Source organism: Aulonocara stuartgranti, assembly GCF_965226115.1.
Source record: "Aulonocara stuartgranti genome assembly, chromosome: 16".
Lineage (NCBI taxonomy): Eukaryota > Metazoa > Chordata > Actinopteri > Cichliformes > Cichlidae > Aulonocara > Aulonocara stuartgranti.
In genome coordinates, this window is record NC_138952.1 from 3,330,775 (window position 1) to 3,349,171 (window position 18,397).

The 18,397-nt window shown below is 40.6% G+C and overlaps 2 protein-coding genes across 2 annotated transcripts in view; one reads left to right on the top strand and one right to left on the bottom strand.

Moving 5' to 3' along the window:
- The window catches only part of LOC309690783 (uncharacterized protein), a 152,513-nt gene that overhangs the window by 6,979 nt on the left and 127,137 nt on the right, over nt 1-18,397 (top strand). The window lies entirely within an intron of this gene.
- Nucleotides 430-9,999, bottom strand: LOC309690383 (uncharacterized protein). The gene is made up of 12 exons (XM_082507417.1): nt 8,923-9,999; nt 8,665-8,825; nt 8,087-8,303; nt 6,440-6,540; nt 6,070-6,207; nt 5,898-5,976; nt 4,444-4,587; nt 4,188-4,348; nt 3,701-3,917; nt 2,781-2,884; nt 2,360-2,497; nt 430-2,111 (listed from the first exon to the last, which is right to left on the bottom strand). Exons 1-12 carry the CDS (start codon nt 9,031-9,033, stop codon nt 2,015-2,017), a joined length of 1,668 nt encoding a protein of 555 aa, XP_082363543.1. The 5' UTR covers nt 9,034-9,999; the 3' UTR covers nt 430-2,014.

The following is an 18,397-nucleotide window of genomic DNA, read 5'->3' on the forward strand; positions in this document are numbered from 1 at the left end:
GTCTGTGAGCCTTTCTCAGCTTCCTATGTTCTGCACCACAGAGCAAAACTGATTTAAGATCAGAGTTGAAGATTCTGATCTTGGTTTGTTTGTGTTCTTGACTTCCAGGTGGTCCTCAAATTATTCTCAGCTTTCACATTATTTTTAATCATTTCCCATTAAAATCAGAAACTGTTACATAGACACCGACTGTGCCCAAAGATGTGGAGTCTGCAGAGATGCATGCACAGAGTACCCCATTGTGCAAAGATGTAATTCAAAAGCAGATCAATAAAAATAAATCCCTTCAAGCTGACTTTCTGCTAAGCTTTGTCAGCAGCCTGACAGAACAGATGTGATTTCAAAGGACAGACAGCTATTGATTTCCTTCCATATCTTTAGATAATAGCAGGGTGCTTATAATGAGATCTGAATGGAGCCCATGCACTTGAAACATCAGAGAGAAAGGAGGACGCAGATGTGCCGTAGTAAATTGTTGTATTTAATACATGAAAGTAATATTATTTACAACTATTATTCTATCATAGTTTAAATCAGCTGTAGCCTTCACTACATTAATTACATTAAGCAGTAAAAAACTGCAATAATGTTCAAAGGAAACTAAAAAGTTAAAGGTAAAAAAAATCATTTAAAAATCCAGAAATTGGAAGAAGAAAATCAAAAAGCACCGGGAAGTGAGAATGTCATGTTTTTCCACTATTTAACAGATTTTGTTAGATACTTCTGCCTGGTCAGAGGAGGAAGACAAGAAGATACTGTAAAAATAAAATGATATAGAGTGAAACAAAATGTAGGTAACTACATATTTTGAGGATGTCCTGTCAGGTTAAAGAGGTTAAAGGTTAAAGCAGACCAACTTCAGATTAGGCAAACATGCTTACTTGGCCCTCCTGAGTCAAACCATGATCTCAAGTCATGCCAGCAGCAACAAGTGGCACTCTAATGTTTAACACTCCTGCACTGCCAGTACTATAATGTGTTTATAATAAAGGCCCTCAGTTAGAAAGTCAGGGTTTGAGAACAAAATTGAGGCTATTTTAAGCATAACAAACATGACAAAGTTACTCTTAGCTCAGTAAAGACAAGAATACAAAAGGATTAGTCTGGAGAACAAGCCCATAAATCCACTGTGGTCTGTAATGGGATGAGGGCCCTGAGAAGTTCAAAGGTTTTCTAAAGCCCTGTAGACAAGAGTGATACAAGGTCATAGAGAACTGTTAAGAAGCAATAGCAACTCCAACCCCTTGTGATAGTTAAGGAAATTCTATTTTTTTTTCACTGAGATTCTGAGCAAACAAATTTAAGAGAAGCTGCGATGAACTTTCAAAGACTGAAGGTTGAAAATGGCCCAAGCACACCGACATTAAGGTAACAGGGGCTTCATTTACATCTCCTCCTGGGCAATGAAGCCAAGCAGACACTGATAATGGTGATGATGAAGAAACCAAGGACACAGCAGTCGGGTTTTAATGGTGGTGCTTTGCCAGACTTACAAAACCCTGATCGGAATGGTCTCAGTCATCAGTAGAACATTGATCAATGGCTCCCTCTAGTGGCAACTTATGAAACACCATGAAGGCTTCACATGTTTCTGAGAATTTACTAAAGCAATCTGATGCAAACACTGAGTATATAATTCTGTGCTTATTGGGAAAAGTGCGTATTCAGCAGATAATATCTGCACAACCTTTCTGTGCAACTTCTCTATGAAAAGGCTGGTTTTATAAAAGCTGGATTATTAAGTGTGATGATGAATATCACTCTTATGTTTGTACGGTAAATGTACACACGTGACTAATTTTAGTTAAAATACAGGAAATAAATTATGTAATTAAAGCATTATATAGCACTATTTGTTTCTGAGCTTGTCCTAAATTTTGAGTATCAAAGAGATACATTTGTGCACAGAGAAACTGAAGGGAAAACAAAAACAGGACATGTTTTCTACTGGATCCTTAATTAGGTTCATTTTTGTTGTTTAAAATAATAATAATAATAATGGAGGAGACAGGTGTCAGGCTTCCTGTGGTTTGCAGGCCAAAAGGTAGAAATACTTGACAGCCACCACCACCTCTGTCTCTGCAGAGGTCACCTTCATTACAGACATCAGCCTATGCAGAGAAACACAGGAAGCAGAGCGCATGATAATTCAGCTAGAGGGACTCGTTTAGACAACAACGAATGCCAGTCTTACACCTATAATTGTGGTTTTTCCACTGACATTATTATCACCCACAAAACCTGCTGACATGTTTGTCATGTTACTGTATGTAATAGATTTTAACACTGAGGAACATTAAACTGTCAAAACACATTATTGTCATTATGACACATATACACCGTGAAGGTCCCGGTTCACCTCTGACAGATGTCCTGGGAGAGTCTGGAGGCCTCCTGCGGGTCGTCTCTCAGCAGAGCCTGATAGCTGGAGAAAGACTCCACCAGCCCCATGTAGCTGGACAGAGGCATGGTCTTTCTGTCCCACAAACACTCCTGCCTGTAACACAAAATACACTCGCGGCATGAACGCAGTCAGTGGAGAGAGAGAGAGATAAATAAAATACCCATCAGACATGCCAAGGGGATTTTTTTTTTAAAGTGGATGCTGAACATTAAAATAGCTAAAGTGATATTTTTATTTATTTATTTTTTAAATGTTACAAATTATAAAGTACACAACATGTATATGCTGGAAAGAATTAAAACGTCTGTTACATAAGTAATGGTGGTCTGCTGCGAAAATTCCATATTAAGAAACAATTAGAGTTAGGATTATTTACCATTCCTTGTGAGGGTAGGGAATAGTTTCTAAGGCCTCCCGGTACAAGTTAATAGAGCTCACTCCAAGGTGGGGGCTGTGGTACGGCTGCAACGCTGCATAAAACTGGCAAATCCAACAGAAAAGGCCATGAGAAGTATTTATTATGAATTTGTTAATAATATTACAAAGAGCATCAATCAGACATAACTCGGTAATATTCAAGTTATGATAACTATGAGCTGTGTGTTACAGTCCACTCAAAGTTGGTGCACCTCACTCATCAACTCAAACAACTGCACCCCTCAGCTCAGGCTGTTTTACCAGAAACGCCCTCTAGATGGCAACGCACATCATCTTAGTTTCTTAACAACAAAGTAATCCAAACTCTGTGTCCTTATGTTTGCACTGCACCAAGTGCTGTTTCTCTGGATGATGTGGCAATGAACCTGGTGCATAAAACTCCACCGAAAGCAGAGAGGAGATGCTTCCTTTATTATTATTTATCATCTTTTGGCTGTTTTTTGAAAGCGCCGTTATTCACCGCTCACATTCCTATAAAATAACATCTGAGTGGCACACAAACCCTCCTTCCTTATATATTTATTAGTTAAGGTGGACTTTTTTTTACCCTCTAAAACAGACTTTAAACACAGGAACATCTAATCCTTTTTACATAAATCTTTTCTGTAAGAATTATTTAGTTTAAATGTAACTATTTTAACTGAAATCACCTTCCTGGACATGAATATGAGGCTTGAATAATGTTTAGTCTTAAAGAAAAGAGTTATTTTAGTAATCATATTGACTTTGTGGTGTATAAGTGAGCACTCAAGAATTTTTCCAGAAATGATTTTGCTGCATTACTTTAAAAACCACTAGACTATAAACAGTGGTAATGAAAACACAGCAGTCTATTCTAGGTGGATATTATGCGAGCACCTCTTTGCAGACTTGATTTAGTGAGTGTGAGCAGCAGTCGGCGTAGCTGAGCTCCATGTCAATGGTGTAGTTGAGCAAGGCTAAGCAGCCGTGGGGCTTCAGGACCCTGTGGACCTCTTCGAGAAAGCGTGGCCTGTCAAACCAGTGGAAGGCAGACATGGCCGTCACCAGGTCCACTGAGCTGTCAGCGAGTGGCAGCTCCTCGGCACCACACTGTCTGAAGATGAAAGAGGAGCAAAGGCCAAGTGAAACTTTTGACTGACTGCAGGATCATTTTTCAGAGTGTTTATGCAGGACTTCTGAAAACACGTAGCTCGCGGCAGAACAATGTAACCCCTGTCCTGTGAAGGCTGGTCATGCTGTGAGGCTTACATTAAGGAACATTCTCCTACTAGAACAGAACAAATGATGTGGCATTAACTGTGGTATTTTATTTTTTTACAGGCACGAGTTTTGATGAATTCTGACTTGTTTGGTCTTTTCTTACTTGTACGTGATGTTCGGCTCTTTGGCGTGCTGCAAAGCCACTTCCAGCTGGGCGGGACTCACGTCAGTGCCCACCACAGAGGCAAAGTGTCTGGCCAGCAGCAGAGTGCCCTGTCCTGAGCCGCAGCCCACGTCAACTGCCAGCTCAAAGGGCCGACCTTTCTGACAAAATATTCAACATGTTAACGCGCTGTAAATGTTTGATGGCAGTTTACAGTTGAAAGGATTCTCGAAGGAGAAGCATTTGTCACACTTACATGTTTTTCCAGGAAGTCGAGCACGTGTTGAAATAGATGACCTGATGGAGAGATCCTGTACCTCCAGTAGGAAGAAGCATGCTGCTTACCTTCAAACAGGCGGTAGGCCATGATGAGCTGAAGCCTTCTCAAACAGCTGAACCAGCATCAGTTTAAGTAATAAGTTACCTAATGTGGTGTTGTTGTTTTTTTGTCTGTGTATCTTTCTTTTTGATCAGATAAGAGAAGTGAAACTCTACACTCCACTGTGAGAATCAGCAGTAAGTCACAAACACAAAGAAAGACACACAGTGGAGTGGGAGGTCCCACTCCTGCCAAAACCTGCTTTGCTTCATAATTAGAGCCTTTTAAAGAGACAGTCTTTTTTTATACTCCTATTTTTTGCTTGTTGTTATAATAATGTTGTTGTTTTCTTCTTTCCCTACATAATACTGATTTCTAATATTCTAAATGTCAAAATTAAGCCATGATATTAACATTAAACTGAAATCTGGGTCAAGCTCAAAAGCGCTGTGTGAGAAAAGGGTTAGATTACGGGTCATGTGATGGTATGTGCTCCCGTCAGAACCAATAAAAACTCCTGTGTGTGTCTGTGTGTGTGTGTGTGTGTGTGTCTGTGTGTGTGTGTGTGTGTGTTACAGCTAAAGTGGAGTCTTTCAGTATTTCCTGTACCAAAAGTTTAAATGTCACCTACAACACATTTTATTTTGCAAGGAAACATAATGGCTTCCTCTTTTCCCACGTGTTAGGTACCTTTAGAAGAATGGATTACGTTCATGAAAAAACCTCCAAGGAAGTAATTATGATGAACTTCAGCGATATCTTTTCTTGAGAGATTTACAGTTACTTAGCAAAATACATTTGGCACAGAGAGTTAATCTTGACCCCATTCGGCCACTTTAAGTTGTAAAGTTTTAAGAGTACCCACTGGGATAGGCTCCAACCCCACCATGAGAAGTGGAAACGAGGGGATGGATGGATTTTACACTACACCTAAATAATACCTACACTAAGACATATCTATTGATTCTGACAGTTCATTATGTGAAAAATCTCTTAAATTGATTTCCGAGTGATAATGACAGCTATTCTTTCAGCTGGAACATCAGATTAACTATTGGAAATATTAAGGAAGGGGCACTGATATGGTTACAATAAGAGGACAGGCCACCCACAATATCAAGACCGTTGACAGACTCATCTAAGCACCCACCCACCTCCACCCCCTGACGTGACACAGCTGGTTAATCTTCAATTCTTTCTTTCCACTTATGTAACCTGTGACTGTGCATGTCAGACACCGGTTATTCACTTCAAAATGAAACATGTGTCCAGTTCAAGAAAATCAGTAAAACACAGAATCTGCTGATAAAAACATGGTTTATTTAGAACAACAGGTTTATGTATCTCACAGTGATATTCACTGAATGTTGAAGTGTTGATTAATGTGGTTTGCAGGCCAGGATGCAGTAATAATCCAGTTCAAGTTCCACTTCAGTGTCAGGAGACGTGACTCCCATCTCTTGAAGGAACCTGTAAGAAGATCAGTGACACCAAAAAGTGTGAGTCAGATCACAATAACAGGCACGGGCCAGTTAAATATCTGAATTTGTGTGTGCAGGTGACCTCCTCTCAGTGTTGGACAGCAGCTCTTCAGCACCTTTGGGGTCTTTCAGAGCGTAGGCTTGGAACATGGACCAGCTTTGCATGAAACCCACCAGATGCCTCACTGAGATCAAGGACTTTGCTTGAAAACAATCAATCCTGTCGGATCAGTAAAATAATACAATTAATCTGATGAAAAAGCACCAATAATGTCTCCTATAAGGCACAAGATTAGTTTTACACACAGCTGAAAAAAACATTCCAGCCTAAGTTTGTATTGTTGGCAGTGAGTTTCCTCTGAAGCAACAAATTAATGCTGTTTTTGTGCTTAAGCGGTTTTTATTTAACCATCACAGAGGTAGCATAAAGATAGGGATGTGTTTGTGTTTACCTCTCTTTATCTGGAAAGGGGATGGCAGAGTACAGCGGGTCCAGCTTACCATCAGCTACAGCTACTGGGTTGCTCATGTAGGGCTGCAGCGCCTGCTTCACCTGGAAGTGAGTTCATAGAGGTGTGAGATGTTACTGCACCATTTGTTATGTGACTGTCTGCAAAAGCTGTCAAAGTAGTACATCTCTAAAAAGACAAACAAATGATACATTAAAGCAGTGAATGGTGGAACTGCTGCGAATAGTGACTTTACAAAAATATGAGATTCTCAAAACAGTCAGTGCCCAGTATTATTCTTCAACAAGAGACATTTACCAAAGTACAAACATTTTAAAATAAAAAGTTATGCATTTTATAACAGAGAGAAGGCTTAGCTGTAGTGTTCGATTTTGTTAAGAGACAGAATTGCTGGCTCTTTCCCCAAGCCTTTAGTCAACGCTACATTAGGCAAACTATATTTAGTCGGGTGTTCCACCTTAAAAGCCAGTCCAGTGCTGGCTGCTGTGTTTGTCTTGGTGTTTATCATTTTTGTCTTTAATTTTAAATTGCTGTACACTTCACTTTTATTGTTATTATACATCTTATCTATCTGTACATCTCTATTTATAGATCTATATATGTTTGTGTTTGCCTCTGAGTGGATGCAATCATGTGGCACACGGGTCACAGATCACAACACAACTTTGCTGCTTTTATTTTTAAGCAACTACTTTTTTTTTTTTAATGTATGTAGATGTGCACAAAGGAATGCACCGTCACTGTTTCTGAAAGTTTCTAGCCCCGAGAGATGTCACAGTGACAAAAGAAAGACTGATGTGGAATGTGAAGTTTTCAATAAGACAAGACTTCTAAGTATTTACTGAAGTCAGAAGTAAAGCTGTGTGGTTCGTTTGTGGAAAGCAGATTTCTGTGGTGAAAGATTACAGTTTGAATCATCATGAATGAGACTAAACACAGTGAAATACAAGAACTTCATGGAAGCCGAGCAGGAACAGGGATCTGAAACTCTTCTTGGAAAGCAACAAAAGCAGCGTTTTTGCACCAGGTTTTGTCAGCGCTAAAAATTAACCACTGATGTTGAAACTGAGATAATTAACTTCACAGACAGTTTGTTGCACTTTGATTCGCTACAGATAGATTACTTCAGGACAGTATCAGTGCTCGAGTTTTATTCTTCTCTCACATAAAGACACGTGCTCGGAAGATGTTTGAATCCACCTTCACATGTGAACAAACACTGTCAGTGATGACATTTAACAAAACTAGACACAGATCCTCAGTCACAGCACTGAATCTGACTCTAAACAGACCAGATTTCTCTCACTGAACATGAAAATATACTGAAAAACTGCAGCTGAAGTAATTAAACTTCAAGAAAATTTACAAATGACGCTTTGTATGAAGTGAAAAGAACTGGCATTTTGCAAAAAAGTGTTCTTTGTCACATTCATGAGCTGATTCTGTCTCAGACGCTGCAGGCTCTTTGGCAAAGTCGATGTTTGATTGCCAAGGTGATGATGCTCATGCACACATGGATGTTTGAGTAGAACAGGACACTTTCAGGGAGAGATCCAGGAGCACTGAAAGGAATCCAACGGTGCACATGGGAATGGACTAACACTACTCTGATTATCAGTCTGCACCTACCTCTTCATAGATGTTTTTGAGCCTGTCTCCACAGTTCTGGTAGGTGGGTTTGGTGTTATAATCGCTGAAGCCCAGCAGAGCCATGCAGCCTCTGGGTTTCAAGACCCGAGCTGCCTCTGCCAGAAACCTCGACTGATCAAACCAGTGCGCTGCTGAAGCTGCCGTCAGCAGGTCTACAGATCCATCTGAAAATGGAAGCTCCTCTGCTGTCCCCTTTCTGCAAATGCAACAGACACAATACACAACCTGCCCATGTAAAGGGATCCTTCTACCTAGTCAGCTAAAAGCTGATCAGCTTGATAATACTCAGGAAAATATATTGCGGTGAAACATGAAGGAAGTACTCAACAAGTGATTTACAATAGAAATGTTCCTCAAGCTGTGGACTTGGCAGTTATAAGAGAAATGTGGACATGGTCTTGAAAGAACAGTTTGACATTAAGAAAACTTTTATTTACTTTCTTGCTGTGAGCCAGATAAGAAGGCAGATACCGCCCATGGCATGATATTGCAAATCACTTGCTCGAAGTACTTTACTGTACACACTCCTACAGGCTGCAGCCCGGAAGCTCTCCTACCTGTACGTGATGTTGGGGTGCCCTGGCACAGCTCTAGCCTCTTCCACTTGACACTCACTGATGTCAAGACCCACTACTTCCTTGAAGTGCGGTGCCAGCAGACGTGAATTCTGTCCCGTTCCACATCCCAGATCCACCGCCAGCTCATGTGGCTGTCCCTTCTGGAGTTGCAGAAAGGAGTTTGCTACTTTTTAATGTCTTTCCTTAGGAAAGGCCTTCATATGTGAAGATAATTTGCACATTATATTTTAAGCATACCTTTTTATCTAAGTACTGAATAATAATATCCTTGAGCCCTGCTGGAGGTGTAAAGCGATACTTTTGGTAGATGGAAGCATGATCCTTCCCTTCAAAGAGCCGGTATGCCATGGAGTTGCCTTTTCACTCTTCTCTTTACAACTGCGGCCTTTTAATCTGGGCTGTAAAGCAGCCTTCTTTGTGGAGCAAAGTTCGCCCGTATTGCCCTTCAGCCTCCTGTTTGACTTTAATTGCTTTTCTGTTAATAAAGCTTCTGCATGTCTTCTCTTGTCTTCTTGCTACAGTCTCTGTTAGAGCTGCTTTCTGTCCGGACACACACTGGACTCCTGTTTTTTCCTGCACTGACGTTTTTCCACATTAATCAAAGCATTAACAGGAAAAAAAATCACTGAACTGAAGCTGCAGTCTCAAACATGAGAGCAGAGATACGTTTAAAACACTGAGGGAAGAAAAGCAGAAAGTAAAACCGATGAAGAAAAAATGCTTCTTACGAGTTGAAAGGTGTCTCTGAAGCCAGGAACTAAACTCAGCTGCAGATTTGCTAACAGTGCACAACAGGGGCAGGGCCTCTTACTTAACCCTTTCATGGGACAATTTCTACAGACTGTACTGTCTCATACTGGAACATTAACAAAATAGAAAAGTGGAGAACACACTACAGTTTTAGTCACTGTATTGCATGATTTCAAGTGAGAACGCAAAACATACTTATGATTTTTATTATTATTTTTCCTGTCACCCATTTTACTGTACGATGGCACTTAATACCCCAAATTCCTTACAGTATGTCTTCAAGATATACAGTTAAAAAAAAGGTTTATCTTAGCAAAGGACACCTGGCTATGATTATATTATAGCCGACTGCTGTGATAAAATGCTTTGTCATAACCTCGACCAAGCAGGTTATGTTTTTGAGTGTCTGTGTCATACAGGATAGTTTTGAATGAAACTTTGTAGGAGTGTAAAGTTATGTTAACAATCCAGTAATAATTCATCAGTGTGTTCAAGCTCCAGTTAATGATTTATTGGTTAAAAATTGCCAAAAGGCCTCGTAAAAATATCATGTCACATTTGACCTCTGACCTCTGCTTTAAGGTCAATAGATTCATCTGATGGTCAAAGTGAGAAAAATGCATTATAAAAGGTATTTAAGACTATGTTTCTTACTGTCATTATTTGCATTAACAACATATTGATATGTAGGGAATGATATATGAGGATTCTAAATATCACTTTGGACCTCTGACCTCTTCTTCAAGATCACATAAGGTCAAACTTTCAGAAAATGTCTTTTGCTTTGCTTAAAATTCTACTAACTTTGTTTGTGCTGGCAACATTTAGGACTTTAGAATCTTATTTGGGAATTTTGTTTCTACCCCAAAATGTGCTATATCTTCATAGAAAGTATTGCACAGTACAGTAAGATATTATACAAGTTATTCATATTCAGTTATTTAAAAATTAATACCCATTACCAACGCCGACATAATGTTCATATAGTCAAAGTAAACATCTGTCATGCTTCCTTTATCTGACATTTACTACACTACAAACAAAACAAAACAAAAGGAACATATACAGTATTAGTAGTAGTAACACTGTTCCCTTAAAGGTAAATACTGCTATGGGCCCTTTTATGCATATACAGTGTAGCATAAACGTATGGAATAGAGTTTATGACTGCTGCCATCATAGAGTCTCACAAACATGTTCATTAGGTCAGTCAGCTGGTTTCACTCTATGTTTGTCATAGTTTGCGATCTTCTCTTGACCACTTACACTGAAAAACATCTTTGTTTTGATTTGGTAACCCAGCACAGCCCTCTGGGCGTTGCAAAGTGTGTATAATTGCTCTTGTGGGACAATGAAGGTAATGACCTGTTGACCATTTCCAACTTGAGCAGTGAGCCATCCCATGGGTTCTCATTACTTTCAGCCTCATCAAACATTGAACCAGGAGATGAATTAAACGTTATTTGACTACAGCTCACCCAAGTTCACTTTACTGACACTAATCACCCAAGCTCTGTGTTTTGGCACCTAAGGCAGATACACGTGGGGGTTCATGGCCGTGATGGGCATCTAGAAGGGCCGAGGGACTCACGCAATTCTTTTCAGTGTCCTTGCATCATTCATGCCCCTGTGTGTGTTTTTGATAAGTTGTTTTAAACGTTTGAAATTAAACAGATTTTGTCTGTCCTATAAATCCTTCATGCATGTGAATCCATCTTTAGTATTCCATTATGCATCACTCTATCCACCTAAATACACATACAGGGAGTTAAAAGTAAGGACCTGAGACCTCAAATGTGATTTGGAATATTGAACCCGATAAGTCCTTCCCAAATAAGCATCATCAGTTATTTCAGCCCAGTTATTCCAAAACAACATAATATATGTTTACTGCTGTCCACCATTTCAGAAGATCAAAAGTAATTGTTTACTGTAGTTGTGTTTAAATAGTAGTTGTGTTTTTAAAATGTGGAATAAAGTCCCAGACAAAGATTACTGAACATCAGCCTTGAGAGGCTCTGTCAGGCCTTTACTTTTGTTTTAATACCTGAAAATGTTCTGTGAGGTTGAGTTCAGGTGACTGACTTGGCCATTGAAAAACATCTATTATTTACTTTCACAGTATGCATATAGTATAGTCTGTAAACGCTTATCCTGCTGAGATCATGAGCTGTTCCTTCCTTTGTCTACATTTTTCTTTTTTCAATCATGTATAAATTCATCTTGGTTTCAGAATTGAAACCAAAACGTGCTAAAGCAATAATTTTTTGCATATGAAAACGGAGGGTTTTACTTACACATCACGCACTCAACTTGTCCCAGGCCGCGGTTTCCTTCCACTTTGGAAAAATCGCATAAAAACCGCTGGCAACAACAAAAACATTACAATCCACAAACACGTTTTGCTGATTTGATCAGCTGGGCCCTGTTTCAGGAAGCCGGTTTAGAAAACTCAGAGTGAAAAACGATACGCAGGGTTGAGTAACCCCGAACTGTCCAACTCGGAATATTCGGTTTCAGAAAGGCTGATAACAATTAGTTCAGTCAACGCGGAGTTGCTTTAACCCCAAGTGAAGCGCGCGGACGAGGATACATAAAGCCCTGATAAGCGGAGCACAGATTAAGCGAGTCACCATGGAGACGGAGGGAAAGAAGGCGCGGTCAATGTATTTCACAGCGCTTGAGGCCGAAATTCTGATGGCAGCATATGCCGATAACATGCAAATTCCGCGGAAAAAAGTAACACAGCCACAGCTGCAAAAGAAAGGGAGCATGCATGGCAAAACATAGCCGACAGAGTCAATGCGTGAGTGTTAATTTAAACATTGATCTAGGGATTTCCACCCATTTAACACGTTATTTTATCATATGTTATTTTATTTGTTATTTTATACATTTTATTTTGTGATGTGATGTGAGCGCAGGTGCAACCCAACAGGCCCCAAACGTTCCTGGCAGCAAGTAAAAATGAAATATAAAAATATAGTCCAAACAGGTAAGGTGTAATTGTATTATGAGCCATAGTGCTTGGTCTGTTTGTCCCATGTAAATCAATTGCAGTTAGAGGCTACATTAATTTTCTTTCTGTAAGCACTTATTGAAATTATCTGAGCACATTACAAGTACATATTTGCTTACTCTGTATGCTCAAATGTGACCCGTTATAGCCAACAGAAAAAAAGCGGAGGCCCGAAAAACAGGTGGGGGTCCTCCACCACCACCACTCACAGAGGCTGAGCAGTTGCCCTCAGCCAAAACAGTGGGCGCCCTGTGGCCGAAGGCATCTCTGCGGGGACATCCTCTGAGTCAATAACCCCGCAAGACACAAGTGCCTACATAAGGGGTAAATCCAAAATAATACATGATGTGCATACATCCTTTCTTCACAGTCACCTTTGCAGTGCTACTCATTCATTTGATAAACTCTTTACCATAATGGATTATTTTGTAGTGAAGTTATTTTCCGACTGATTTTGCCTTCCCTCAGTCTTGGTTGTCTTTGAGAGCATAATGACAATGAAGTGTAAGGTGATTGGTATGTTTGTTAATTGCCATTTGGTCCCTTGTAAGTTATAAGTGACCTGTATAAACCTCATATTCTATCAGTTGATGGTGATGGTGTACTGCATCTGGTGCAGCCTCCTGTTGAGCCAGACCAACATGCAGTTGTGAGTAATACTCCACAGATTATATGAGTTTACAGTAGAACAGCAATGTTGTCTATTTCTTTACTACAGGAAAATAATGAAGAAACATTGACAGCTGTTACAGAGGAGGAAGCAACAGAGACACTTTATGAGGTTTACATCTTTTAATACTTTGTGTACAGGAAATACAGGCGACCAATAAAGCCAGTTGAACAAAAAATCTGTTTATTCTTCTTTCAACATGTTGAGGTGATGGGTCAAAAGAAATGATTGTGACATATGGTGTCTCTGACTGCGCTTCCATCTTGTATGTCCGTGGGAGGGTCAGGATGTTCATGGTTTGGATCACTGCTGATGTTTGGTTCAGAAGGACAGTGTTCTCCTCTAATTGTGGCAATGTTGTGAAGAATCACACATGCCACAATAATGTCACATGCCCTTTCTGGGGTGACCCTGAGTCTTTGCAGGCACTGGAACCGGGCCTTAAGCATTCCGATAGTCATTTCAATTCTGGCTCTTGTCCTGCAATTAGCCAGATTATATCGCTGCTGTGGGCCCGGTTCAGGGTCAGGGTAAGGGGTAAGCAAATAGGGTAAACATGGATACCCCCTATCACCAAGCAAGTAGCCAGTGAACTCTCCTAAGACAGAAGGATACACTTCAGTTCAAATGTCCCTGAAGCAATTGGTCTTTATATATTTTACAGTATTCTCAACTCACCATGTCCAAATTTTGTGCTCAGTGTACATTCACGGAATATTTGTGAGTCATGGACAGAGCCTGGCCACTTGGCTTCCACATTTGTGATAATGTTGGCAGCATCACATATGATCTTCACAGTGCAGAGAACACAAATTAGCATCCATTACTATAATGAAATAATTTGTTAGTTTGAAATGCTACAGGGAACTATGTACCTGTACATTGATGCTGTGGAAAGACTTCCTGTTCACATAGTCTCCTTCATTTACTGAAGGAGCAATGATTGGAATGTGAGTGCCATCTATACAGCCAATCACGCCTGGGAACCGTGAGAATAAATGTAAAATTTAAGTAGTAGTCCAAGTATCACCACACCATAAATTAAGTTTTGGTCATCCTGATACCTGCAATTTTGTGGAATCCCTCTTTGATGAATCTTGTGGGTCTATGACCGGGGAACACCACAAACGTGTACAGGAGACGTTTCAGTGCAACTGTAACATTCCTGACTGCCCGACAGACGGTAGCCTTGGAAACGTGCTCAGCGTCACCAATATTATACAGAAAGCTCCCATTTGCAAAAAACCGAAGTGCAATACAAATAATATGTAATGAACTGAGAGCATGTCCGCGATGTGTCACATGCGTAATATATGGCCTGAGGATGTTATCCAAATAACTTAGAGATTGTGCTGAGAAACGGTAACGTTCGCACAGAAAATCATCAGGAAATGATAAAATGTCCAAACGCGCTCTAATCACTCTCTCCCGGCGGAGAGCTCTGCGGAGAATTTGTGCTTCACGATCTACTGGCTCTTCAAGGAAGGGGCACGCCATGTCTGACACTTCCTACTGTCAGGTTTCCGACAAAGGGGCGGAGACAGTCAGGGTTAGTTGTAGTAAACCTGCTAGGGGGCAGGTTAGCTTCACGGAGTGTGTCGTCATAGTGACTCACTGAGGCTTCATCTGAACTCGCTTTGTGAAACCGAAAACCCGGAGTTTTCGTTAACTCAGGGTATACTTACTCAGTTTTTCCACTAAACCGGCTTCCTGAAACAGGGCCCTGCTCATGGCACTTCCTACATTGGAATAAACGTCATCGCATTGTGACAGCACACATCAGCAAAACAGGAAGTGACGTCATCTTCGCAGGATATTTCTCTCTTATTTCCCCCCCTCTTGGGCCTTTCAAAAGTTAACTGGTGCTATTGAAAGTCATGTTTGACTTAACAGCTTCTATCACCAGCAGTTAGCTACCCACACTCACAAATCTGTCTCTTTAACACAAATCTCTAGTCAGCCAATCAGAGGCAGTGTTTAAATACAGCGGCCTCTGACGTCATTGGTCATTTCCAGGTTCAAACTCTTCTTCAGTTCCCAAACCTAAACAAACAGTGAGTTAAACAGCCTAAAATCTTTCGTCTTTAATAAAATATTCTGTTTGGCTGCTCTCCCAGGTGTGACAACAAAGTTGAACCTCCAGACAACCATGAAAAGAGGATTTATGAGACTTAACTGATTAGAAGTTAGCAGGAAGTTAGCTCGCTGGTCTCCATCTAAAGATGATGTACCATGTTCTGACTAATGGATTTCTAAGAGACTAACATGTACTGTTCTGCAATCACTTTATGCATAAATGAAGATGGAAAAACTAAACAGCAGCAATGTTTGAAGGGTTATTAAAGTTGGGCTTGCTGGCATATAATGGTGTGCTACCTGGTGGCTAGCTACAAAGCTGTGTTAAGGATAATATAAATACATTAGGACAGCAAAGATGGAGGATGAGTGTTATCTCCTTTCCACTGAATAAAAGTCAATTTCAGGGTCCCTGATGGTCAGAGACAAATGCAATCATCCATCCATCCATTCGCTTCCGCTTATCCTTTTCAGGGTCGCGGGGGGTGCTGGAGCCCATCCCAGCTGTCATAGGGCGAGAGGCAGGGTACACCCTGGACAGGTCACCAGTCTGTCGCAGGGCCAACACACAGGGACAGACAACCATTCGCGCTCACATTCATTTGCACCTAGTGACAATTTGGATTATCCAATTAACCTATCCCCACAAGCTGCATGTCTTTGGACGATGGGAGGAAGCCGGAGTACCCGGAGGGAACCCACACAAACACGGGGAGAACAAGCAAACTCCACACAGAAAGACCCCGGCCTGATGGTGGAATTGAATTCAGGACCTTCTTGCTGTGCGGCAACAGTGCTAACCACCATGCCACCGTGCTGCCTAAATGCAATCATATGGCAAAAAAAGTCGCTGAAAATGAACCAAACTTTAGTCAAGAGAACATCTGACTGAACGAGGTTAGCCATTAATATGTTGCTGTGTTGTTTGGATTACTTGCTATAAAAAATTCCTGATCCTAAGCTTCATGTACAAATTCAAATCTTTGCCTCAGAGTGAAGCATTGAGCTATTTGATGTCTTCCAATCCATGAGCCCATGGGCTGCAGTTTCATCATTAGGAGTCTGTTTCAGAAAGCGGGTTTAGAAAACCCAGAGTTTTCATTAACTCAGGGTATATTTACTCAGAGTTTGCACTAAACCGGCTTCCTGAAATAGGGCCCTGGGACCCGTTCTTCGTACGTCGCTTACTACATCCAAGATCAAATGACACATCCAAGACCAAACCATCGCGCTAACCGTGAGCTCGCTAATCCGGTTCCCCGAACACACCTGCTGTTGACGATCAGTACAGCTGGATGAAGTAATGTGAGATCACTGGGTGTCGTAAAAGGGGCTACGCATCTGAAGGAAACGGTTTCCAGGGCCTAATCCGTGGATCGACTTCCTTCGAGGCGTGGACGTCTATCAGCAGAGAATGTACCTTCACCTATCAGCAGAGAATGTCCCTTAGTCTGTAACACAGTCAAATATATTCTCAAGTAATATTCAAGCATGCCATTCAGCGTGTTAGTACGAGCTCGGGAGCAGCTTGGGAGAACAAGAAAACAGAGACTGCTTCAGGTTGTCTTCCCAAATTGACTCAACTTTATTCACAAGTACAACAGTTTATATAGAGGGTAAAATTCATGAGACAGCAGATTATCAGTTTAAACCAGTACAGACCAAGATAAGGGAGCGTCTTCCTGCCCTTGGGTGAAGAAGCATCCTTTGTGTAGTGTATCAGTTCAGCTACAATTGTGATTATCTCAGCGACATATTTTCAAGGCACAAAACAAAGAGTTCTTACATTAGTGAAATCTGAAACAAACCATTTGGTCTTCAACAGGCATCTCCTAAAAGATTAAGAAACTAATGTAGCTGAGGGAGTGATCTCTGTGGTATTTCAACCTTGTACCAGCCTGTGATTCTCACACATCAATTCTTGGGTCAAAGAGAAAAATAACTAAAACAAAGGGGCCTTATTGAATGACAGAGTTTTCCTGCATAATGTCACTATAAAACAATATCCAGTAAATGCTCCCATGGTACTAAAATACCTAACAGCATCGATAGTAGAAACATTGATCGGCAACCCTCTGATTGGTCGGCGAAAATGTCGAAGGAGCGCGCTCGGTATTTTTCGGCAGCAGAGCAAGAACTCTTGATTGAGGGATTTCAGGAGTTTCAGAGTTTAATTAAAACGCAAGGGAACACTGCAAAGGCTGCAAAAGCAAGGAGAGAGAAAGTTGCAGAAAGTTGCTGAAAAATTAAACTCGTAAGTAATTTAATAATAACAATAATAATGGAGTGGATTTATATAGCGCTTTTCAAGGCACCCAAAGCGCTTTACAATGCCACTATTCAGTCACTCTCACATTCACACACTGGTGGAGGCAGCTACGGTTGTAGCCACAGCTGCCCTGGGGCAGACTGACAGAAGCCAGGCTGCCATATCGCGCCATCGGCCCCTCTGGCCAACACCAGTAGGCGGTAGGGTAAATCTATTATATTACACTATATTATCCAATATTATATTACATTATATTTTATTATGTTATATTATATCCCCTTTCACATTAGAGCCACAACAGGACCCACTAGAACATGGGAACAGGTAAAAGTGAAACATAAGAATATTCTACAGAATGGTAATATTTATCACTTATATTGCTTTTAGTCTCTTGAAAAGAGACCCTGAAATAATCTGTTTGTTTGTTTATAACAACAACCAAGAAAAGGGCAGAGCAAAAAAAGACAGGTGGTGGTCCTGCACCCCCTCGTCAACAAGTTGGTTAAGTAAATAATACCCTCACGGGAAAATCGATATCTCTCTATGAGCACACTGTCGTGCTGAGCTAAAGGATTCTGTCTATCCCGCAATATACGCTGAATTCTGAGGACTCTCCTTATCAATCTTGCACCTTCCGCAGGATATGACTGCGACAGACTTCCCAAATCCACCTTCGCTTTTATAGCCGTGGTCTCTCATCTTGATTACACGAAGTAATTTGCAATTACTACTCTGAAATATGAATTACATCTGTAATAATCACATACATGTAATAGAATGTTAATAGTACATTTCCCTTTTTTAGGAAATGACCTGTATGTATCTGTGTGAAATCAATAAATGGATCAAGTGCTGCATTATCTTCAGTTACATTGATAATATTTATTTATGGTGAAACAGTGGTGGAATATCGCTGTTGCTTTCGTAT

What these genes read in the sequence shown, in the direction of transcription:
- LOC309690383 (XM_082507417.1), bottom strand. Translation starts at nt 9,033, where the DNA reads ATGGCATACCGGCTCTTTGAAGGGAAGGATCATGCTTCCATCTACCAA. An exon ending in TAAATCAAGTCTGCAAAGAG is followed by an intron (nt 2,885 to 3,700) that starts GTGCTCGCATAA and finishes TGGATTTGCCAG; the next exon opens with TTTTATGCAGCGTTGCAGCC. An exon ending in TCCCAGGACATCTGTCAGAG is followed by an intron (nt 2,112 to 2,359) that starts GTGAACCGGGAC and finishes TTCTCTGCATAG; the next exon opens with GCTGATGTCTGTAATGAAGG.